The 24,325-nt window shown below is 47.5% G+C and overlaps 1 protein-coding gene across 8 annotated transcripts in view; it reads right to left on the minus strand.

Moving 5' to 3' along the window:
• Positions 1-5,318: 5,318 nt before the first annotated feature.
• Positions 5,319-24,325, minus strand: part of MAPK9 (mitogen-activated protein kinase 9) — a 51,055-nt gene continuing 32,048 nt past the window's right edge. For 4 of the 8 annotated variants that reach the window (XM_054511041.2, XM_045890628.3, XM_064595778.1 and 1 more), the window contains 7 exons: positions 16,434-16,599; positions 15,101-15,172; positions 11,827-12,009; positions 10,669-10,793; positions 9,783-9,846; positions 8,744-8,815; positions 5,319-7,114 (listed from right to left, as the gene is read on the minus strand). In XM_054511041.2, coding sequence (XP_054367016.1) covers positions 6,972-7,114; positions 8,744-8,815; positions 9,783-9,846; positions 10,669-10,793; positions 11,827-12,009; positions 15,101-15,172; positions 16,434-16,599 — 825 coding nt within the window. In that variant the 3' untranslated portion in view covers positions 5,319-6,971. The other 4 variants (XM_045890654.3, XM_045890638.3, XM_064595779.1 and 1 more) reach the window with 4 other exon arrangements.

Here is a 24,325-nt window from a genome sequence, read left to right on the forward strand (position 1 = left end):
AGCAAATGCTGGAGATGGGGAGCACGGTCAGTGCACCCCCGTGGAAGCAGCCACACAGTGCTAGAGGGGGGCCCACATCCGTGGGGACAGCGTGCCGGGTACCACGGACTGGGGTCATGGGGGATTGGAAGTTTCTTAAGGACATGACAACCAGAAATTGGACACCAGGAATGCAAGGGCCGGTTACACCGGTAAAAGACTTTGGGGACACTGGGGAAATCCCAAGGCCTAGCTATTAGGCCAGATGAGAATTTACAGATGTGGACAGCTGCAGATCGGTAAATGAAGCATGCAGGTTATAAAAGCACGTATGGTATGACCCCATTTGGGCAAAAACAAACAAACAAACAAAACCCCAAACAAGCAAAAAAACCACCTAGATGTGCATATGTCCATATAAAAGCATCTGAAAGATACACAATAAGGTTATTAACAGTGGTCATCTCTGAAGGGGGGAATACGGTATGTTTAGTTTCTCATCCTTGATTATACTTTCTAACATATATATATATATATATATATATATATAGGGAGAGAGAGAGAGAGAATATATATATTTTTGCATTTTTAAAAATAGGGAGCAGATGGGAGGCGAGGAGGTGGAGAAAGTGAGTATAGACTGCTCTTGATTTCTGTTTCAAAGGGGAGCGATTGGAGGGTGATGTTGGGTTATGAGCGGAGGCGGGGAACCGAACAGAGGGACGGAGAGAGGCCACACAGCATCGAGCTCCTGTGGGAGCGACGGTCCGGCAGGGCAGGGAGGCAGGCCGCGTGGGCCGTCCAGCACGTCCGGTGAGGGGCCACCTTTGAGGGGACGTGAGAATAAATACAGACAGGTGAGTATTGCTGATCCAATATTTATCTCTTACAGCTTCTTGAGGGCAGCATGATGGTTATTCCTTGAAAACAAAGGAAGCTTCTCCGAAAAGGCAGGCCTACTCAAGACGATAAACCTTTGAGGTTGTACGCGGCTCGAGCCAGGCTCTGTTGTGGACGGGCCACAGGAGAGCGGCTTGGGGTCGGGGCCGGACACGGAAACAGAGTAAGGCCATCGCGCGTTTCCACCCTGCTCCCCTACCCACTCCCTGACCTGCGGACATGGACAACAACTGGCCATGTCTTCTAAGTGGCCACAGGCTATCAAGAATGTAGATCTAGAAGGGGAAGTTGGCGCGCTCCCCACCTGCTCCTCCCGAGAGAAAACCGAAGCATGAACTCCGAGCACCAGTGCGTGGTGACAGACTCCTTTCTCTTCCTGAGATGTGACGAGGAAGTAGCTCAGAGGATGCTGCCAAAGTGCTCTCGGCTTGCTGTGTGGCATCCATTAGGATGCGTCTTCCTGACCTCCTTGGCGAGATAACACGCCGCACCGGCTGAACGACGTTGCTGTTGAGCGGAGGGACCCCCGCCGAGGAGGGGACGATGCGCCGGCCACATGGGCCCCTCTCTGTGACTGCCGGGGTCTGTCCTGAGGCTCTGCCACTCAAGACTGTTGATCACCACCTGCATGAATCTTCAGAAGGCACGTGTGTGCTCCTAAAACTGACCGATGTCACAAGCTGGCAGACGGGACGCCCGTGAAGGCTGATAGAGTCAGGATTAAGTGCCACGGCACAGAATCCAGGGGCTCCGATGGACTGCAGGCGTCGGGGGTGACATGGCTGGGAAAGCTCAGGCCCCCGCGATGGTGTTAATTGGCTGGGGAGGCCTTGCTTGCTGGGCACGCTGCTCAGGCTGTATCTGGAATATTCGTTCACTTCCAGGCCCGCATTTATAGGGTGCACCAAGATGGTGAGGCTCTGGGGGCTTTGTCAGGTGGGAGAGGGTTGGAGGAACTTTGAGTTGAAGGTAGAGAAAGGAAGACTTGCAGCTTACCTTTTCAACCAAAAGAGGAAAGCTTGTCTCACAAGATGGATCAGACTCCCTCTATTTCACCCAAGGGAAAGGCCTAGGGCCCCAGGCATGGGAGTTGTGGGAACGGGTTTCTGTTCTGTGAAAGGAAGAACTTCCTGATGGTCAAAACTACACAGAACTCTGTGGGGAGGGCCTTTCCTTCATTAAAGCCATCTGAGCAGAGGCTGGGCGGCCTCCTCAGGTGCATTCCCGCCCTGAACGAGGGTCTCTCCATCCATTGTTAGGCTTTATGAAAGCGAAGTGAGTAAATGCAATTAAGGTGAAAGCATGCTTATAGAAATTCTAAGAAAGTCAGGGAAGTTTTGGGAGAAGGGCAGAAAATATTACTGGGGAACCGACAATTTAAAATAGGGATTTCGGGGGCAAGTTCAGAGTTTATTTCAAAGCGCAGCATGAACTACTTCTTGAAAAATGAAGAGATGGATTTAATTTTGTCCGTGTCTCCATGAAGTCTGTATTATAAGCTCCTTTCAGTCTTGCACTTAAATTCCACATGGAAGGAATAACAGAAATGATCCCTTTCACTGGACTTGAACCCCTCTGTTTTTCTTTTTGAGACTACTGACTAGTGCTGGGCTTGGAGTGAAGACGTCCCCAACATCCGCGTGCAAGTGTCCCAGCTGGTGAGAGCAGAAGAGGCTTCTTCTGCAGGCTTGGCCTCCCTCTGCACACATGAAGCATCTATAAGCTGCTTCTAGAAAGGGGCTCTTCACACGGTATCCACCAGGGGCCAGGACTCCTCGAAAAGTGTGGCAGAATTTTGTGTTCATGGCATTTTTCTTTGGGGAGGGGCACTGTTTGCCTCAGACCCCCCCAACGGGGCTTATGACTAAAGAAGAGTGAGTCGTGCACCTGCAGGAACACAAGGCAGTGTGAGGACGCAAGCCCGCACTCCGTCCGTCCTCCGCCTCGGTGTGGTGCAGGCCTCGGGCTGTGTTTGAGAACTCACTCCGAACTTCCCTTCCAACTTTAAAGCACCAGCAGAGACAGGGGGGTAGCAAACACCCTTCCTCACAAAGATCCCGGGCCCCCAAAGCCTGACTCTTTCAAACCGTGAAGGAGTGTGTGGCCCAGGGCCTTGAGAACGCAGTGAACGCCAAGTTCCCCATGGCCGTGACAGGCACATCCTTCCTAAATCCTGGTCACAGATGGTCTCAACGAGACATGACTGACCACTCTCAGTTTGTTACCAGTTTTCCTGATCTAAAAACAGAATACTGAATAACTGCCTTATTGCCAAAGGGAACCTTATGCTTAAATTCATACCATAGGAGCGTCAGGACAATATTAGGTTATTTTGAAAGATTACCCTTCCCCCCACCAAAAAGCCCCCACCCCACTACACTCACCATTTCAGTCAATAAATAAAAAGCATTTTAGTACTGTCTGCTTTGAATGTCTGAAGGGGGTAAGATAGAGAAATGGGACCCAGACCTGTATCAAGAGGAAGGTTTTCCTTCTCTAGAGAACTTTACAAATCAGACTGATACTCATCTATCTGGAATGATTCTAGCCCTTTGAAGCAGAGAAGAGAAAGTGAGCCATTGAGGGCCCTTCCAGTCCTGTGGTTTTACATAGTGAACATCTTTTTTAAGTCGGCTCCACACCCAGTGTGGAGCCTAATGTGGGGCCTGCACTGAGATCAAGCCTGAGCTGAGATCAAGAGTCGGATGCCCGACCGACTGAGCCACCCAGGCACCCCTGAGTAGTGAACATCTTAAAGTGCCTCGAACCCAGAAGTGAAATCAAAGTGGCTCATCCCATCCACAAAACCACACTGTTAACTATTCTAAGTAAGACAAGTAAAGACCCATCGGCCACGCCTTGTGAGAAAAATTCTTACACCAATACTCGGAATATTCCATCTTGTATACTTGCGTATTTTTGAAAACTGAGAATCAGAAATTTGCAGAACATCTTCAGTCAGAGACGTAAAAGAAATGTTTTCCCTGTCAATTAAAAACATTTGCTAATACTGATGGAAATGACGACACTCCAGCATCAGCCTGTGTTCATGTTAAATCTGTAATCAGAGATGGTGAAGTGGAAATATAGCCAAGCATCACTTAAAAACACAAAAGAACTGGACATGCTGTACACTTCTCTTTTAAAATGTATCTGTATTATTTTCACCAATCAAAACACACATAATATATTTTATTATAAAACATTAGGCAATGTTACTGTTGAGGTCTGCCATCTGAAGGTCACACCTGTATTTGCTGCCAGCATGAAACACCAGAGGAGGACGTTAGAAATCAACCGGACGAACTCCTACATCGTTACCATGACTTACATACAGGGCATCAGATCTGGATTCAAGCGGGATCCCATCCAGCGGTTCAACCAGGGGCTCTGGGTGTCAGCAGGGGGCCCTGCCAAGGCTTTTCTCCTTCCAGCACGGAGGCTCTGGGTTTTGCGTCCCAGAGAGGAGAACAGAGCCCTGCTGCCGTTTCCACGGCCGTGACTGATCAATACTGAGCAGTCTGTGTTTCCACAATGTTCTCCTGCTCCGAGAGACCCTATCTGCTCTCCAAAACCTGCACTTGAGGTCAAGACCCAACCTAGGGGAGGCAGTTATTTCCTTTTTGACTGAAAACGAAGCCAACAGATAAAATAAACCTAGTCCAAATTCCAGGCTAATGACAAATTACCTGGTTTAGAAAAATATGTGTCCAAAATAGTTACTTCCAGGGTTGTGTACAGTATAAATTACAAAAATAAAATAGAAAAGATGAAAAAGTTGAGCACGTTTTAGTTCTTTTTCCAACGTCAGCATTCAGCCATCGAGAGCAGTTTGAAACTGTCTACACTGCACCAGGACCTCGGCACATCTCGGCTCAGGGGGAGGACCCTGACGTGGGGTGAGGTATTTCTACAGAGTTCTGCTGCCTGCAGCCCCGTGGCCTGTCCTAGGTGTGCTCGCTGCTCCCCAGTGGAAGGTGGGCATGGCAGGAAGGCCACCCACACCAACACAGGCTGCCCCCGTGAATGCACGGAGGCAGAACTGACCAGAACCCAGACTGTGGGTGGCACCCGGCTCCACTCACAAAGGGCACCTCACAAGCAGGAGCTTCATGTGCCCTCAGCATCCCCGTGCCGTGTTCACAGAAGCCTAGAGCAGATGATGCATTTTTAAAACTCTCTTTTTTCTTTTTAAAGATAGATTTAGTGAAGTCTTGTTAAAGAATGTATATTAGAGAGAAGGCCGTTTTAAGATGTTTATATATGTATAATGGTAACTTTCTTCACTGTACCATCAGGCCTCCAAAACCAAAACCATCCTAAGCCATATCATAGGTGTTTCTGCTTCAATCCAAGTCAGCATTTCCTCTTGTACTTGAATGCGTCTAAACCTCACAATATAAAACTAGTACTTCAATACTAATTTTGTTCATCAAGGGTTCCAGTTTCCAGTGATAAGACCAACCAACGATACAACTGGTGCAGAGAGAATCATATATTTTAGATAATATTTATAATAAACTTTCTTGTCAAAGTTCCTCCTCAGAACACATTCTATAGAATGTTGACCCAATAGCTTCCCGAACAGTTAAACACAAGATAGGAATTTGTAACAGAATAAGCTCAAGGGATAAGCATTACGAGCACAGGGAGCCAAAATGTGACCATCGTAACCCCATTTCTGTAGTGACACTTCAATACTCAGTAACTTCGGGAACTCTGAATGATTTCCACATCAGAAAGTCTGAAAGCATCAATTTCAGGTGAGCAGTTTTAGATCAGAAAATACTCAATAGTTAATCACTACTCTTGAGGGTGCTTCCTCCATAACCCTGTGAGGAGGTTTCCCAGAAAATTCATGGGTTTCCCTTAGGAAAAAGAAATGCTCCATGAACTGGGAAACACCACCATCACAGAGGTGTCCTGAATCGCCTTGCTTCCTACAACAGACCCAAGTGGAGGGGTGGGGGGGAGGAGGGAGGCGGTTTATGGGGTTTCTTTCAGCAAAGAAAGAAAATCGAGGAAGAACGTTAGGTTGGAAACCGGAAACGCTGCCCTGGGAGATGGTGCCTCCCCCGGGAACGACCCTGACCAGTCTCGGGGGAAGCAAGCGCTTGGAAGAAGTCACTGCCGTTGTCTTCAGTGACCGTTTTTGTCAAATTCTACTCTCGCCTCTAATGGATTCGAGAATCTGCCATTGTGTTATTGACGTGGAGCGTTAGGTACCTTATAAAGAAGGTGAAGTTTTAGGTGGCATTTTAAATTAATGAGTCCAGAAGACCAGGAGAAAGGAGCGAGGGCAGATTAGGACTGTAAAGGCATATACGTCTTAAGCAGCACAAAACTTAAAATTTTATCATGCAATAAAGCTGAATGTACAGTCATCCCAGACTAAGACAATTTAGAGGAAACAAAGTGTCCATATAGGTCTCTTGGTTTTAGCAGTGATAATCCTCAGCCCAAAACATGACAAATTTAAGAAAAGTTGTATTTTTTTATTTATTAAATAGATTTAATTATATTCCTTCTGAAATACAAAAGATAGAATAAATCATACCATAAAAGAAGGTAAGATACGATAATATGATGGTGGCCAATTAATACACATAAATGTATTTTTCCTGGACAGACACCAAATTACTTAAGAGGATTAAGAGATAATTCTGGAAGCAGCACTACCTGGAAGATTATTTGGCATTTAAATACTGATTTCCAAAGTGCTAGATGGCAAGCCTGAGCAAGCACACGTGGTCACATGCATATATGTCCCAACAGTTACTGAGGATGAGAAATTGTCACTACTATTACCGTACAACTTAAAAAAAAAAATCATCTATTCTAATTGCTCACCTGAAATGACCTTGCACAAAATCTCTACGAGTGTGGCTTGCACTTGTGTTCTTCAGACATAGTCTGCTTCATTGTATAATCTAGGCAGGCAATCTTATTGGAACTGAGCAGGGCAAGGCATCGTGTTCCTTACATGCAGAACATGGAGTTTTTTTCTATTTGGTTCCATCAACCCCCCAAGCCTTTCAGGCCATGGAAGCGGGAGTTCCTTCACTGCTGGCGAGCTTACGGCTCGTGACTTATCATCGGCAACCTTCGAGGGGTCCCGTCGAGGCATCGAGGCTGCTGTCTGTGTCTGAGGCCAGCGTCTGCTCGGTGGACATGGATGAGATGTCGTTGATGGATGACGACCGGGAAGGAGTGGCGTTGCTGCTTACCGCTGCATCTGTGCTAAGAAAACCAAACAGAATAAAATCTGAGGCACGACATTGCCGCGGGTGCGGGCACTGAGACCTGGGGCCGTCTCCCAGCCCCGGGCTTCTGTGGCTCCCTGGTCTCACTACCAGCATGAACAAGCAGTGAGTCGGCTGCCCGTGCCCACCTTTTCCTGGAGTCTTTCTCTGGGCCCAGGGTCCCAAACATTCCTGGTCTTTCCCTACAACATTCTTCTTTTCTTCCCAGTGGCTAAACATCGTATCTGTGCATGCGTATAATCATGTTGAAAAATACCTGCCTCTTTAAAAAAGATATTCGTAGAAAATTGCTGAATTTATCCTACAACTATCGGTGTCACAAAAGGCTGAAGCCCAAATAGGGTTCAAGGGTCATCAGACATTTCAGCTATAATCATCAACACTTGGTCCGAGGGACAACACTTGGTCCGAAGGAAAAAAACAGCAACCTTTGAAGAATTCTTTTGTAATAAAAACGGAATGGAAAACAATCAGAGAGGGAGACAAACCATGAGAGACTCTTAATCGCAGGAAATAAACTGAGGGTTGCTGGAGGGGTTGGAGGATGGGGGGATGGGGTAACCGGGTGATGGGCATTAACAAGGGCACGTGATGTGATGAGCCCTGGGTGTTACACGCAACTGATGAATCACTGAATGCTACATCTGAAACTAAGTATGTACTGTATGTGGGCTAACTGAATTTAAATTTAAAACCCTGCTAAAATAAAGACTGTATACAAACAAACAGAAAGGAAAAAGTTTAGTGGCCTCTTGTTCATTTTATTTTTGTTTTATACATCCTGAAAACTAACATTTTGGTTTTTTAAGGTACACGAAACTACCCTGTTTCCTACGGTCCGTATTTTAGTCTGGCTTGAGCAAAAATAAAACATCTGAGCTCCCAGAGGCCAGTACTTGCAGTCTTAAACATGTGCCTCGTTAACCACGGGCACCTAAATCTGTGCTGAAGTTACATAATCTCTAGATGCTTGACACATACGTCATGCTGAATATAAAATTCAAGAGAAAGTATGCAGTGCCGTCTGCACCTCCGTGTGCATGTGCATGGGCTTCTGGGGGGATACGAGGTGAGCCAATAAATATACCTTGGAAGGATTTCACTCAGGAAGCAGGTGGGATCCTACGGATCTGAGTGAACACGACACATGTTATGTCTCCAACAGTCACCCGGGGAACCGACCACCAGGCAGACCAAGTACAAATGTGGGAGAATTGTATGAACAGCTTTCTCAAAAGGAAACCAAATTCCATTGTACTTAGATTTGCACAGATTTTCCTCTGTAACCGGGTGGGGCCAGTCCAGAGAGGGTCACGCACCTTGGCAACATTTTAAACTCGGCTCCGTCATCTGCACGCGGGGCTGGCGGGAGCAGAGGCAGGCACGGGACAAGGACGGCTCGGACGCAGTTAGTTTAGTGCCCGGCGCACCAGGAACCTGCTGGCTGCCGCCAGCATGACGCCCCAGACAGGGAGCCCATCTCACAGCACGAGCTTTCGGACCCAGTGCCCGTCGAGGTGGTACTTCAGGCACTTCTGCCATTTAGGAAAGTTGGACGGGGAAAAGGAAATTGTAACGAAGCTATTAAAGCAATCACTAACCTGAAGGCTGATCTTTGACCACACCGTTCTTGCTTCTCTCTTCCCAGTCCAGCACTTCTTTGTATATCAGCTCTTCAAAAAGAAACGCAAGTTAAGAGGCTTCATCAGTTTCTCTGCATCTCTGAACCCTGCTTCCTAATCAATCGGGACCACTCCAAGGGCACTGTGATGCCTTATTTTTAACTGTGATATATGGCTAATTCAATAATACCGTCTACCTAGACCAAAACATCCATGTTTTTGATCCATTACTCTTTTTAACCCAACTGTGAGGGCGGCCGAAACCCCAGGCAGTTCTAAGCCCACAAGGGGGTTGTACAAGGGGCAGGGGACCAGCAAAGTGGCTCTCGTGGAGCATTTTAAAGTACTAGACACTTCTGCACTGTTTGCACGTGTTTCTGTCATTACTCGGGATTCTCCAAATGGAGCCGGTATCCATCTGTGGGTAAGAAGCCCCTCCAGACTGGCCAGAAATTAATCCAAATTCCTCAGTCATTTCTTGGCTTCAACCTTAGTTTCCTTGGTTCTGACTTGTAAGTAAAGCTAACGACCTACTAAGGAAGCATTAGGGGTTCCTACAATTTCGGCGTTCGTGAACCAAGATGAGAACGCTGCGAGCATCTCCTTGGCCGCGGAGCGTGGCTGCGTGCATCGTCCTGCCGAGCGCATGTTCACACAGGTCCCGGCTCTTCGAGGCCCCGGGGAGAGCAGATGTAATCTGCTTGGGCAGAGCACGTTGCCACCTTTGACCTGCACTCACTGAGGCTCTCAATTCCTACTGATTCTGCTTTTTAATGGAGAATTGTTCTTCGACCTTCTGGTTACGGGCTGTTTGCTGTGGGCTGTTTGGTGAATCTTAAAATCTTCAGAAGCAAACAGTATGCGGTTCATACCTGCTCCTCTCTAATTCTGTTATCTAGGGAGTGGGAAGACAGGGGCTAAGAGGGGCTGCAGGGCCTCTAGCCCTTTACCCTAGAAAGGCTCCCGCTGACAGGCGACGTGCCGTGAGCGAGCGAAGGGCAAAAGCAGCTGTCTTTACCTTTCCACTCTTCAATTGCATGCTCTCTTTCTTCCAATTGGGCGTCGTAAATCTGAGGTGGTGGCTGAAAAATTAAATTACATGTGAAGTCAACAGTTAAAAATGTAACGGGGCATGAAGATGGTAAAATCACTGGGGAGATTCTAATCTCTCTATCATGTGGCTTTCATTCAATACATGGCTTCTTAAAGGTTTTTCATAAGTGTGACATTATTACATCACTTTCCAAATCCAAATAATTAGGGAGAAATTAACCAAAAAAAAAAAAAAAAGGAGCCGTTATGGTCCTCTTAATAATTACATAATCTCCAAACAGTCTCAGGGCATCTGCCCAGATGGAACTGTAAAGTAGTAATCACAAGCCCCTTCCTAGAGACCCGCCCTGGACAAGGACCGTGCTGGCTCAGGTTTGCAGTTCTTCATGCTGAAGCCCCCATACCCAATCCCCAACTCACACTGGACCGTTCCAAAAATCTGCTTCAAAATCACATGTTGATAAATGGGACTCCTTTCATATGAAACAGTGTTCACTGTGGTGGTTAAATCCACAGGCCAGTCCGAAAATGAACCTGCCCCCACGAGGTTATGTCTTATAGCCAGAGATCATCCAGGCCAGTGTTGCTAAGGGAAAATGCACCTGAGCGCCGCACTTTGAAGTGGAACCCCCTTGGGAACGCCCCAGGTGCCTCTGGGGAAGGACAGATAAACTTGGGATTTTCAGCAAGTTTCTTAGCCTCTCTGATGGGGTGGCCTAAATAGGGTGTTATAAGCAAAACACAGGGCACAGTCCCGAGGTACACTGAGCGACAGCCCCAGGATGGACGGAAGATCTAAGGAAATGTATGCCCTGCCCTTAGGCACAAGTCCTTCCAAAACAGATGCTTACCGCCTCGGCTTCAGCAGGGTCATACCAAACGGTAATGTAAGGGTGACGTAAAGCTTCGTCGACAGAGATTCGCTTGTCGGGATCTATCACTAACATTTTCGATAACAAATCTCTGGCTTGACTTGCTAGGGTGGAAACAAATATTAGATGAATAAATTAATGCTGAGACATAGAACATCACACAGATAATGTGACAGTGCAGATAGAACACAGATGTTTTAACTCTGAGAAATATTTGACAGGCTCCAGATCAATCGAGGCTTTTTTCTTTAAGAATAAGCCACTTTCACTACCAATCAGGTTTTCAACCTCGGTGTGCCTCTGGCTCTGGGAGGGGAGGCGGAGGGACAGGGCCTGGGGAAAGGGTAGCAGGTGGATGTAGGCCAAAGGGAGGCTGACACGGTGCCCAGGGAGAGCCGCCACCAGGGAGGGCACAGGAACTGAGCTAAGGGCCACCACTGCCCGAAATGCAGGCACAGAGCACGGGCAGGCTCTTCTCTTGATGTCCCATCCAAACAAAATTAGAACGGACCTCTTCAGCCATACAGTAATCTCATGAACACTTCACAGATGCCTCTGCTACATGCCTACCTGCATGTAGTGTTGGCAATATAAACTTAAAAAAAATCTAGAGATTACTTGTTAGGAAAAAACCCAACAAGCTCAGTGACTCACCTAGGTTCCGGCAATTAAGGTTCACATGGGTAGGCAAAGGAGAGATGGGGCTCTTCTGATGGAGGCACAGTTTACCGTGATGTGGGGAGAAATCTATTCTTTTCCTTAAATCACAGTTCTAGTGACGGGCACCGGAGAAGGGAAGGAGGAGCTTTTTGTAATCGAACTATGGGCTAGAATCTTAATTCAAGTGTTCCGTGTACCTGAAAACTGTGTGAATTCCAATTAGCTATAATTAACATAGGAGTCTTTGAGACTGACACAAACCTCTTCATTTTGACCAAAGGCTTCAATGCGGCCCTTCTGTCGAGGACAGAACTTTCAGGTCGCTAAGCCTTCAGGCTGGCCTGTACCTCACTCTATTTGAGGGTTTCCCCTATTTTATCTCCCCACGTCCAGGGGAGTCAGAACGTGAACCTGAAGAGGCTGAGAGCGGTGCCTAGACTGCGGAAACAGGGATGAGGGAAACAAAGGGCATCTTACTTTTAATTTTGTCTCGTTCGGATTCTGATGGGAATATCCAATCTGGGAAGAGCTCTTCAAACTTGATGCCAGGGTACTTCGGTCTGTTTTCCACATAATTCCTCACAGTCGGCTGAAGTTTCTTCATAAAATCCGCAGACGGCGTTCCTAGCTGCTCAATGACTTTATTCCACTGATCAATATCTAAGGAGTCTCTTGAGGAAAATACCACTGAAGGGCCTTACAGTCACGTTATGTGGAGTAGCGTCATTCAAAGAAGCACTGAAATCCTCTTTCTACCTACTGACAGGTAATGAACGAGGCCATCCCACAGGTGTTTTGAAATGATAGGTAAATACGGTGTGGGTTTCCAAAGTTGAGACTAGTTTTAAAACCTCTGCGCCTTTCTAAACCCTGATCGCAGTTTATTAGACCAATACACTGAGGGATGTATGCCTTCGGCTTCTAGACCAAGAGACCGTTATCATGGAACTGAAGACTACCCATGACAGAGGTGATTAAAGATGAAATTAGATAAATGTTACTTAGGCAAACCGAAATCAATTTTCACACCAAAGAGACTTAGATTCGTAACTCCCTGAAGTAGACAGACCTGAGTCCTGGGCTCACAGCTGGGGACGCAGAGGCCCCATGGCGTGCAGTGCATGAGCCGGGGCTCGGGGCTCTCTGAGCCCAGGCCTCGTCCTCTCCACGGGACCATGGGCCTGCTTGAAACAGGGCTTGGACTGACAGCTTTGGGAGGTCATTCTCTCTCACTCGGCACTGACCCTGACCATCACCGCAGTCCCCTGGAGTGCATCTTACTTCCTCTCCAAGTCCATGACCTGGGTTTCAGACTCCACTGTGCTCCTAGCCCTGCAGTAGGTGCCACCGAGCACTCAGTCTCCCTTGGCTCTCAGCTTACCTGTTGGTAAGATGCAGAAAATACCAGCTTTGCCTAGTTTACAGGGGGCTTGGAAAAACTGGCATCATGAGCTGGAAAGTGATTCTGAGACCGTAGGCAATTACATAAGAGAATGTAGGCCAGAAAAAAAAGAATCACGTAAACAGCAATGTTTAGAAAAGTTTTCAATTTTTTTTTTTTTTTTAAATCTAATGGAGGTTTGTCTTAGAAAAATGCAATCGTATCACTGTGGAAGAACCTGGGGGAGCTGAACAGGCTCGGGAGACGGGTTCTGGCCACTGGAGTCACTAGCATATTGTCCTCCCTCACTCCTGCGTTCCTACGTGCTGCCGAAGCAGGATCGGAAGCCCTGCTCACCACCTTCACTTCCCACTGATCATCCGAAACAGCCCCTCGTCTCTCTGCTTCTGCTCTTTCCTGTGACAGTCTGTCTGCCTTCAGCTCAGCAGCTGGGACGAGCTTTCCCAACGTAAGTCAGATAGGAGCCTAGAAACGGGGGGGTGCTCAGTAAATGTCTAGTGTGTTCATGATAAAGGGTCATTTCTGTAGACTAATGGGGGGTGGGGGGTGGGAAGGGAAAGTCACCCCCAACAAGCCTGGCTGGCCTCCGGGTGTGTGCGCTCGTTCCTGTCCCTCGGCTCCCACGGGCCTCTCAGTTGTACCGAAGGGGGACTGAGGCTCGGGGAGGCCCGGACTCCTGTGAGCCCGAGGCGGGCTGGCCGCAGCTCCCTCTCTCTGATGGGCTACTGTGGGCACAGGAGGTCCTCTTCTACCCCAGGTCATGGATCTGAAGCACATCTCAGAGAACTGCAGTCTGGCTGCCAGAATCTTTTTCCATCCTAGTAATTCTGAATCTAATGTTTGAAAGAGTGGGCAAAAATTGCCTTTGAAAAATGGTGTTAGCTCTGTGTATATATTTTGAGAATGACCTCAGGTGGCCTTATATATAAAACTATTAGTTAACGATATTGCAAGATGTTAGTATGTAAGGTAGGAACTTTAAATTAACTTCATAATGCACCAGAAAGTATCCACAGTTTTTGTACTTTCTGAAGAAAACATTTCTTAATTCAAAAAAGGAAAGGCACAAAATGAATAAGAATTGAGACAAATGAAATGTTAAGTAGATCCTTCTAAATTATTTATCTTTAGACTATATCAACTTTTCCCTTTTAAGCTGAGTCTGTTTGCAAAATAAAGACCTCCTTATTTATAGTTTGGAACAAGTGAATCAAAGGAAAGGCTATGGAAAACTGCTAGAAAATTTATTAGAACAAAATAAAATGCTGTATTTAAAACTTCACATAAAATCTGTGATGTGAAAAATGTCAAGGAAGGCAAATAAAATGATAGGAACAAAATCTTTTCATTCCATGTTTGTGTTGTAAAGAATTGGTATTACAAGAAAATCACCCTCATAAAATTATAAAAAACTATAATAACTTTAATAAAATACATACAAAACACTGACTACACAGCTCGATCTCCTTTAAAAATAACCATCAATCTGCCAACAGAGACCACTTTAAGCTTTCATAAGGAAAAAACAAAATCAAAGACTAATGAAAATCGTAAGTGTAACCACATTTCACAAATGAAAAAGGGAATATGTTAGAGTGAAAAATATTAAAGATGGAAGAATATGAGGACCACGATGAAAGAAAGCTATTTTAACTATTTATTGTCTTCTGCTTTATGCTGTATGTCATTAATGTGATTTGCTGACCACAGTATAAGTTAATCTTTTGCATTTTATATTTATTTAGACTTCTCCAGGTATGTCACAAAAGAACCTTTTAGATGGATCTTTTAAAAATTTCTACAAAATGTCAGCAGAGTAACAGGCAAGAAAATTAACATATACTGTTCCTCACAAACATTTCCTTTCCATCTCTTTTACTTTGGTCTTATGTAGTATGCTTCAGTTCTTACTTTGGGGGAAAATATTTTAGTCCATACCGACAGCTAACAAAATGGTATATTAATTGAATGACACAGCAATACTAGCCTATTAAATTTAGACAGAAACCTTCCTTGTTAAATTAACTGAATAAACTAAATAGTGTTTTCATTTAAATATCAGAATACATTTGACAAAGAGTAAATAAATTTCTAAGCTATTTTTGATAAAATTAAGAACTAATATGATCGGTTTAACGTTAGTAACTCTAAACCTCAGTAAAGTCATTGCAGGTAGTCAAGAGAAAAAGAAAACATAAAACTGAACCATTTGGTTTGTGACACTATTTAACAAACATAATAAAGACCCCCTTGGGACACACAGTCTAGAATTACAACATTTTCCTTTCGAGCTCCTGCTGTCTTTGGCATTTATGGAAAGCATGGCCGGGAAGGTCCCGGGAAGGATACGGTCAGTGCCTTGGAAAATCACACAACCTTTCACCAGCTCTCCCATGATGCAACCCACTGACCAGATATCAACTGAAAATAAAATGAAATGATAAAATTATGAAGTGCCATGAACAAAACAAAGGTGAGGAAAAGGAATTCTAACAGTGTACTAAACACACAAATATGGAAAAATAAATTGCTAGCTAAGGGTGAGCTCTTTCCACGGTGTGAATGGTTGCTGGCCTCCGCTGTGGCCTTCGGCTTCCAGCAATCTGGGCTTTAGTGCCCAAGAGTCCAGGACTTTACAGCTTGAGAAACAAACAAACCCCCGAGAGAAGAGGTGCCTGTCCCCACAAAGCTGTGTGCAGGCCACGTGCCCCCCACCGCTCCCCCCCCGCCCCCCCACCCCCCGTGGCCGGTGCTGGGGCTCTCCCTGTGAAGGATACAGTCTCTTCCTGGGAACAGGACTTTATGGAGGACCATTTCTGCCATGATGCACCCGACAGACCAGATGTCCACTACCAAACACCAGGTGATTAAAACCAGCCGGAGACCCCCATGCAGCTTCCTCAAACCCCCTCCCAACAAAGACAAACCCAGCTTTCGTAAAATATGGGCACAACACTTGCTGAGTGACGCTCTGCTAAACTGCCATGCTGGCAGGACCTTACAGGGCAGGTGTGCTGGTCTGGGCTTCCGTGGGGCCTGATGGCCAGACAGAGGGCTGTTTAGTGCCCATACTTAGTGCTGGTGGAGGAGCCAATGGGGCCAGCAGGAAGCCACAGAGTGGCGTCTCTCAGAGCGGGGGCACTGGTTACATTCCACATGACCTGTGCAAACTTTCAGACTCTTAGCAAGTAACTGTGATTGAGTTCTTTTCAACAAATTTGTCAGCGGCTAAGTTAAAAAAGGGCTCTGATATTGTTAGAGTAAGTTAAGTTTTGATGTTAAAAACCCAGTTTTTCACAAAAGAGAACGTGTTATTCAATTATTACCAAGTTCAAAAATAAGCAAAACCAGGCTTTGGCACCGGAAATCAGGATAATGGCTCCCTTTGGGGGCTGAGACCAAGGAGGGGGCCTGGGGAGGTCTTGGGTACTGCTGGTGTGGTGGGTCTGCACACTTCTCCAAACATGTATGTTAAACTTGGAGAGACGGTCAAACATATTCATTTTGAAAGTGAATTTGTAGAAGTGGGTGACTTCTGCCAGTGGAGATATGAGATTAATGATGTCGCGTCTGTGGCCCTGATGACCTGTGTGTGACACAGTCCCCACATGGTGTTTCCTGTGGCTCAGGGGACAACGCTAGTGGGGAGCTGCGGCCACGCGGGAGTGCCGCCTGCACTCACCGTTCTCTTTGTAGCCCATGCCCAGGATGACTTCGGGCGCCCGGTAATAGCGTGTCACCACGTACGGCGTCATCATGAAGTTGGTGCATGCTGTCCGGGCCAGGCCAAAGTCAAGGATCTTAAGCGTGCAGTCTGATTTTACTACGATGTTGCTAGGCTTCAAGTCCTAGGGCAGAAATGGTTTAAATGAGCGCAACAACCCAGAGCATGCTAAATGGACAACTTTGCACTGGTAGGGATTTGTGAGGCTGGGGGCTGCGGAAGTATCTGAGTCCTGGGACACCGAGGGAGGTTAGAACTGAACACTGGGATTTTGGAAAACCCGACTCTCAAATTGAAACGAATACAAATCAGCCTCAGGCAGTCGGATGGTCGCCCTCATCCCCACGTGGGGAACTTCACGGCCTCCCTTTGTTTAAAATCTCCTCGGAGCTCCCACAGAACCCACCTATCCCTCCTCCACACCGGCTCATCCTTCAGTCCCCAGCTGTCCCACAGAAATATAATGCAGGCCACACACGTCATTTACATTTTCGAGTAGCCATCTTAGGAAGGATAAATACGAACAGATTAGGTGAATTTTAATCATCTCATTAAACCCATTATATCCATAACACTATCATTTTACAATGTGAAGCAACATAGAGAACTTATTAATGAGATAGTTCACATTCTCTTTTTGGTAGCGTCTTTGAAATCCACTGTGTATTTACAATCATAGCCACATTCTGAGTGCTCAACAGCCCTATGTGGCTCATGGCCGCCATACCGCTCAGCACGGGGCTAGAATTCTCCGACTCGGCAATCTTCGAAGGGCGCCTTCTTCTCTCAGAAAAGGAATTCCACGGTCACCAAGCCCACCCACCGCACACACCACCCGGGAGGCACCCCCACTCCCCCCTGCCAGCACCACTTCCGTGACCAGAGACCCTGGCTGTGCTCCCAGCTCTCAGAGCCCAGCCTGATACAGCGTGAACACACTTGTCACCCGCCCCTCGACCCCGCACCCTGGACACGTGAACACAAGTTCCACGGTTTCCTCCCTGACAACCCTCTCGTCCCCGGACCCTTCCTCAGGCCACAGGGACCTGACTTCCACCTGGGATGGCAGCCTGCACACGCGCCCTGGAAACTGCCTTCTCAGCTACCCCGTCTGTTGTCTTCACAAGTCACGCCGAGCACGGGCGGACCTGGGAGGACTCGGTGTGAGGTGTCAGGCCCAGCACCTGACTAACACTTTCCCAGGGCGCACGCAGATGGGCGCATGCAGGTGTGCCTCCAGTTAAAACTTACATCAGCTAAAGTTATGTTTCATTACTGCTGAATGTTCTCACCTTCCTGGATTCGGCAGAAATATGTAAAGTGTGAAAAACGCAATGAAAATTCCAACCGATTTCCAAGCAGATGCCCTGGCCTCGCTGGCCACCACCCTCTCAGACGTGTGTCCTGATGTGGGGGAACCCGGGGGAGCACCCCACCCCTCAATAAGCCCCTCACGCACACCAGCGACCCTGCCCTGTGAGGAGGCAGTCATGCAGCTAAGGCAAAGAACCAATTTGTTTCTAGCTTTTTTTAAAACCAAGACTATGGCAAAAATAGGCATGTTAGAATACAGATTGCTAACAGGTGAAATAATGCTCAACTTTGTGAAGAAAAGTTTTTTTTTTTAAATGTCCAAATGACAAGGAACTATTTTTGGTCCCCCGTGTGGCAATGAGGAAAAGAATGACAACATCCAGGGCTGGCCAACACAGAGCCTTCCTGACGCTGTTGGCTGGGATGTCAATAGGTGCTTTCTTTTGAGAAAGCTGATTTCTTAAAAATTTGAAATGTCTCTACTTTGCCAGCCAGCAGCCCCTGAAATCCACCCTGGCCTTGATATAAAGCCACAGGGATAAGGGTTAGTACAGCAGCTTGCCCCCGGCAGGCTCAGTGAACCGCAGAGTGAGGTAGAACACATGCCTATCTCCAGCCCCTTCCACCTGCCCGAAAATTCTCCTCCTGTGCAGATTTGGTTGGATTTAGTTGGATTTGGTTGGATTTGGTTGGAAGAACCCCCTCTACTGCCATCTGCTGGAAAACTGTGATAACAAAATGCAAAGCCGACTGCGCTGTGGACAGCGGCCCCCGCGGGCCAGGGAGAGGCGCTGGCCTCGGGGCGCCTGCCCACAGGAGAGGCTGAAAAAGGTCCTGGGGCTCCTGCGGGCTCCCCACTTCCCCGGCGCTCTGTCCTCAGCCTCCACACACGGCCACCGGCAGCTCTCTGAAACAGACTAGACTTAGGGCTTCCAGGTGGCCGAGGAAAGACAGTTCTGCCCCTTCAATGCTTGAAGAACACCCCCAACAGGGAAAACAAGAAATAGACATTAAAATACAAAGGACACGCGAACTTGGGGCTTGACCCACAGAGTGAGGGGATGGCTACGAAAGCGCAGCATCCCTGTCACGGACAAGAGTGTGTGAAACATCTGTAGCCAAAGCAGGGCCAGAGCAGAGGAGCAAGGGGACCAGGGCCCCAGTCAGTTCTCAGATCGGGGCCCACTGACTAAAGCGGCGTCCTAGCAAGGAGGACCCTGCACATGGTGACAAGCATCCACTGCTTTGATTTCCCCAGTTCTGCCCTACAGGTACCCACAGCCACTCACCTGGGTGACTGGAACCTGCGACAGGAGGCTAAGCAGTCGTCTGGAGGACTATGGGACCCAAGCTCTGAGTGGACCCTGAAACTCGACGACCCAAGCACCATCATTCCAGCTGGGTGACGATGACACACTGTGGAACCCCATCCCACTGCTGTCCGTCCCACCTGTGCGTGAGCGGTTTCTGACCCTCTCCCCAACCAGAATGGAAGAATGCATTCGCCCCGTCAGCGGCTTCACGTCGCACGGAGGCCTTACCAGTCCACTCTAGCACTTCTACTGCGGCCAGGACAGCAGCTGCAACCAGGACTACGAGCCGCTTTGGCCTCAGTCGTCCACATTCCCCAGGACCACCTAGTTTCCTCCAGCGCTGGACTGGGGACTCAAACTGAGCTACGACACGGAGCACCGTCCTCGCACTCCTTGACTTTTGATGGTGGTACTAAGTCCTCTATCCTCGCCACCCCCCCAGGGATCAATCGTGTTTCTGGCTTATCTTGAGGGGACAGTTTCATGTTTCCTCGGGGCCTTCACCATCGCAGGCCAAGGAACCAGCGCAGGGGTCACTCCAACTGCCAAGGGTACCTGTCCCAGTCACACGCTCACGAGACTGGGGAGATGACTGCCAGGTGGCTGGGTCTGTGGACCCCGTTCCTGCCCGAGCCGCCGGAGTCTGACTCCTCAGATATGAAGGTCTGGGTCACATGGCATGGAGACCTGCCAAGGTGACGGCCGAGGGCACGGACAGCGGAGAGGGGCGAGTGAGCGTCTATTGTGGCCCCGGGAGCAACTGCAGGGACAGGAGCTACGGCGTGTGGCCTCCCTCTTCTCAGTCTCCCCTTGGGGAGCACCGGGGAGCTCCTTCCGACCCGTGTGGCTCTTGGTCAGTGGCAGCGTGGGGCAGAAGCCTATCCCTGTGAGACATCCGCTGGTGGGCGGCTCATGGATTGTGCGGTGGGCCAGGCTCTCTGAGAGATGTACCGCAGCCTGCGGCTCTGCCCTCAGCGCCTCCAAGGGCTCAGACCCCTGCTGCCTTCCCCCTGCCTCTCCACCCCCTGCAGACCCCTCCTTGGTCCTTCCTCACAGGCCGCCTCCCACTACGGGTCTCGCACGTCCAACCCCATCCTGGCACGCCGATGCTGCCCATAAAAAGCCCCACGCGCTCTCTGGGGACAAAGAGCGGCAGAGAGGCAGGAAATGACTTGGCTGAGTGCAGTACATTCCAACCTCGGGGAGTGGCCCGAGCAAGATAAGGGGAACCACGACGCCCAGGAAAGGCTCAGGGTGAAGCAGGGGTGGGACACTGAGGGAGGTCTGGGAAGGTCCACGTAAAGGTAAAGGCAGACCTCCCCAGCTCCACCCCAGAAGAAAGGCCTGGCTGGGCTCCTTCTTCACTCCTACAGGCCCATATAGTCTAGAAAAACTAAAATCGAGATTCCAGACTCGGGCCTCAGGCACATTAGCAACAGATATGCTGGTACGAGGCACAGGGAGGGCATGGGTGAAGGGCCCAGCCTGAAGACAGGCTCTGTAGCAGAGGACTGCATCCCGACCCCACCACATACAGCCTCTGACACCAGGCATTCTGGGCATTCTGGAAGAAATATTACAAATTTCCCAGAACTCTATGCCATGGCCTTTCAGACTGAAGGGGCCTCAAGTGCCCACCACAATTAATGAAAAAATTTCCATATCAAGGCATATCTTCATAACATTTCAGAATGCAAGAAATAAAGAACCGTTTTTACAAGATTCTGGAGATAAAACACAACAGGGCACTTGCAAAGGATCAGGAATAAGAATGGTATTAGAAAGCTCAAAAGTCAAACTACACCACACTAAAACAGGGTACTGCCTTTACAACTCAGAGGGCAACTCATTTATAACTAAGAATTCTATATCCAACCAAACTATGAATCACGTGACAGGCAGGGCAGAACGAAGAGTTTCAGGCGTCCAAGGCCGCAAAAAAGTTTGCCTCCCATGCACCACTTCTGGGGAAGCTGCTGGAGGATGCGTCCCACCAAAACAAGGGAGTAAACTGAGAAAGACAGAAAGAGGTCTGGAAGCAGGTTAAGGAAAGCCCCAGGGAAATGCCAGGGCCGGGCCCAGGATAACCCATCTGCATCAGGTTCGGGGCGGCCAGTCCCGCTGGGGAGCAGCGCTGAGCCTCCAAGAGCGGGATCCCACCGACGAGGAAACAGTGCATTCCCTGCACACGCTGAGAGGAAACCTATACACCTGGCAGAAAGCTTTGCATTAACTCAGCAAGGAGAGCAGAGAAAACTCCTTGCTCCTTGAAAAACAAAACAATGAAGAGCACAATGCAAACAAAGAAATGACAAGTGGCATTAACTCCAGGGACAAAACATTGAAGGGAAAAGAAATTCTATCATAGTGTAAACAAAAGGCTGTGCAGGGGAGAGCGTTTAGGTGTCATGATGATAGACAACACGCCATCCACACTGGTTGGTTCAAACCTGATGACACTGCAAATACCTGGAGGTCAGAGAACAGGAAACGTGGTGGAGGGAGGGTCTGGGTTGGGGAAAGGGAGCTAAATTGGTACCTTATGCCCCAAACTGAAAAAAAAAAAAAGGCCAATGGATAAAAATCTAATATTACTTCAAGGGATGGGGATAAACACCAAAATAACAGCTAAAAGAACCGAGTTTGCTTCTGGGGAGGGAGAAATTAGAAGGAGGACGTGGGGACTCTGTTGTTTAAATAAATATTTGTAGAACTATTTGATCCTTGATTAAAATAAGGAACAAATCAACCAACTTGTTCAGTGAGTTGCAGAACAATTACAAACAAGGGGGCCCCCTATTTGAAAAGTATAAATTGAAAAGGACATAGGTACACACAGATATGTTAGTTGTAGCGCAGTCACTATGAAGTTTGGGAGGAAATACCCAGCTGCCATCACCGGCCACCCCCAGGCAACAGCAGAGAGCTGGAGGACTTTCTCTTCTTTTAAGTTTTTGAATCATATAAGGGAAAAAGTGGTGAGACTATTGGTGTTTTATTTTTCAAATAATTAAATTTTATGTTTAGTATGAAAGCATTTTAATAAGCAAAACTGAAAGTGTGTTTTTTGTGCATGGCATTGTATATGGGAGAAAGGACTAGAAAGGCTCATGGACAACCGTCCACCCACTAACGGGCTCTTACAGCTCATCACCTCTTGGGCCCTGGCCGGGTGGGTGGGGTACGCCAACGGAGACCTCTCGCTATTCGCTCTATCTCCCTTTCCCACAACCAGCATGTGGTACTTTCACGAGTAAGCACAAAGCCTGGCAGGCCCACGAATGTGTGAACGGGTAGAAGACAAGAAGGGGGAGTGGCAAGGCCTGGTGGGGTGGTGGACAGGATGGAGAAGGGGTCCGTGGATCATTTGTTCCGGTGTGCTGGGCAAAGCAGACACCCCTTTGGACTCTCTTTGACATTCTGGTCAGCAGGAGTGGGACCAAGCTTGGGACCGAATATTCCCTAACATGGGCACATGTGCTGTATCCCTGAAAAGGTCCCCAGCAACGGCAGGATATTGCTTCCCCACAAGTCTCTGGGCCCAAGAAGGGAGAAATAAGTAAGACAAACCACTTTCCTTTACAAAACTGATAAGGCTCAACATAATCAGGCCTAATAATAATAAGGCTGGAAACTTATTCTAAAGTGTGAATGTAACACAAAACGTATTTAAGAGCTAGGAAGAGTGTCTTAATTTATATAATGGCCTGTGAAAATTTTTGAAACAGAATGATATGTTGGGAAATGTTTATTTTTAATTTAAAAAAATGGGTATTATTACGCTAAGTGAAAGAAGTCACTCAGAGAAAGACAAATACCATATGATTTCACTCATTTGTGGAATTTAAGAAACAAATGAGCAAATGGAAAAAAAAAGAGGGCGAGACAAACCAAAAAACAGACTCTTAACTATAAGAGAATAAACTGCTGGTCACCAGAGGGGAGGTGGGTGGGGGGGGGATGTGGGAAACAGGTGATGGGGAGGAAGGAGGGCACCTGTGATGAGCACTGGGTGGTGTGTGGAAGTGTTGCATCATGATTGTACGCCTGAAACTAATATTACACTGTATGCGAACTAACTGGAATTTACATAAAAACTAAAGAAAAAAATGAACAGCATTATTTTAAAAGCAGATTTGTCAAAAGAATTTATATTATTTTAACGGACACCTGGTGGCAGCAAAGGCCGTATTTTAAGTAACCGCACAGGATCAGGAGCTGGGTGCTTACTGGTGTGCAAGGCCCCAGGTATGCCGCCCAGGCCTGCGGGCTTTGGGGTCCCAGACCTGAGGCTCATGGCCAGGGGCAAGGGCAGCTGGGTCCTCTCTGGATTGGCGCGCTGTGTGGTTGCGCCCAACATTTCCTGGCACCTAACAGATCTACTGCAGCATCGAAAATCTCTCTATTCTTTTCTCTATGAATAGGCATCATTGTTCTGGTCTCACTATCTTTCTGCCCACACAGACTGTGGTTCAGAGAAATGACAACTTCTTGATGTTGGACTATAATATCTAAAGACAGTCTGTCGACAAAATCAGTATGGTAATAATTTAGGGAATGCTAAGAATGTTTCCAACACAATTCTATTATCTCTGCCTGTAGTCTCACTCAACATTTTAGTTGTCAAAGAAAATTCTATCATGACGTTCTGCTCTCACAGTGATACAAGTCAAAAAATAAACAAAAACTCGTAAAACCAGCTTGGAGAATTACACTGTATCTCACTGGTTTTTAAATGTTGCTTCCTGACGGAGTACAGGCAACTCGGTCATTCAAATCCCAGTTTAGTGGCTCAAGAAGCCCACCCAGGACCATTCCAAAAGTTCCCACCAGGGGGGCCGGGATGCTGGAGTGGCCAACTTCACGATTCTAAGAAATAGATATTTGGGCCATAGTTTATGTATGATTTCTCAAGCAACGGTATCATTTACTACGTAGCCTCTAACTTTTCCCCACCCCAAACCTAAATTCCTGCCTCATTAAAAATGGGATTTCAAATACGGCAAATATATTAGCAATTAACAAATAGATGATTCTGGGTACATAACATTTGGGAGTTCTCTGCTCTATTCTTGTAACTTTTAAATTTTAAGTTACTTCAAAATGAAAGGTTAAAAAAAAAAAAAGTTTCCTTCTGCAGCATCAAACCGAGCAGCTCAAGCCTGCATCCAGAGTGGCTCGTGTGGGCTCGGGCAAACGAGGCGCTCCACAAATGTCTTCTAA

This window comes from Mirounga angustirostris, unplaced genomic scaffold, assembly GCF_029215605.1.
Source record: "Mirounga angustirostris isolate CCGP_5_RB_7025 unplaced genomic scaffold, mMirAng1.0.hap1 SCAF_7, whole genome shotgun sequence".
NCBI lineage: Eukaryota > Metazoa > Chordata > Mammalia > Carnivora > Phocidae > Mirounga > Mirounga angustirostris.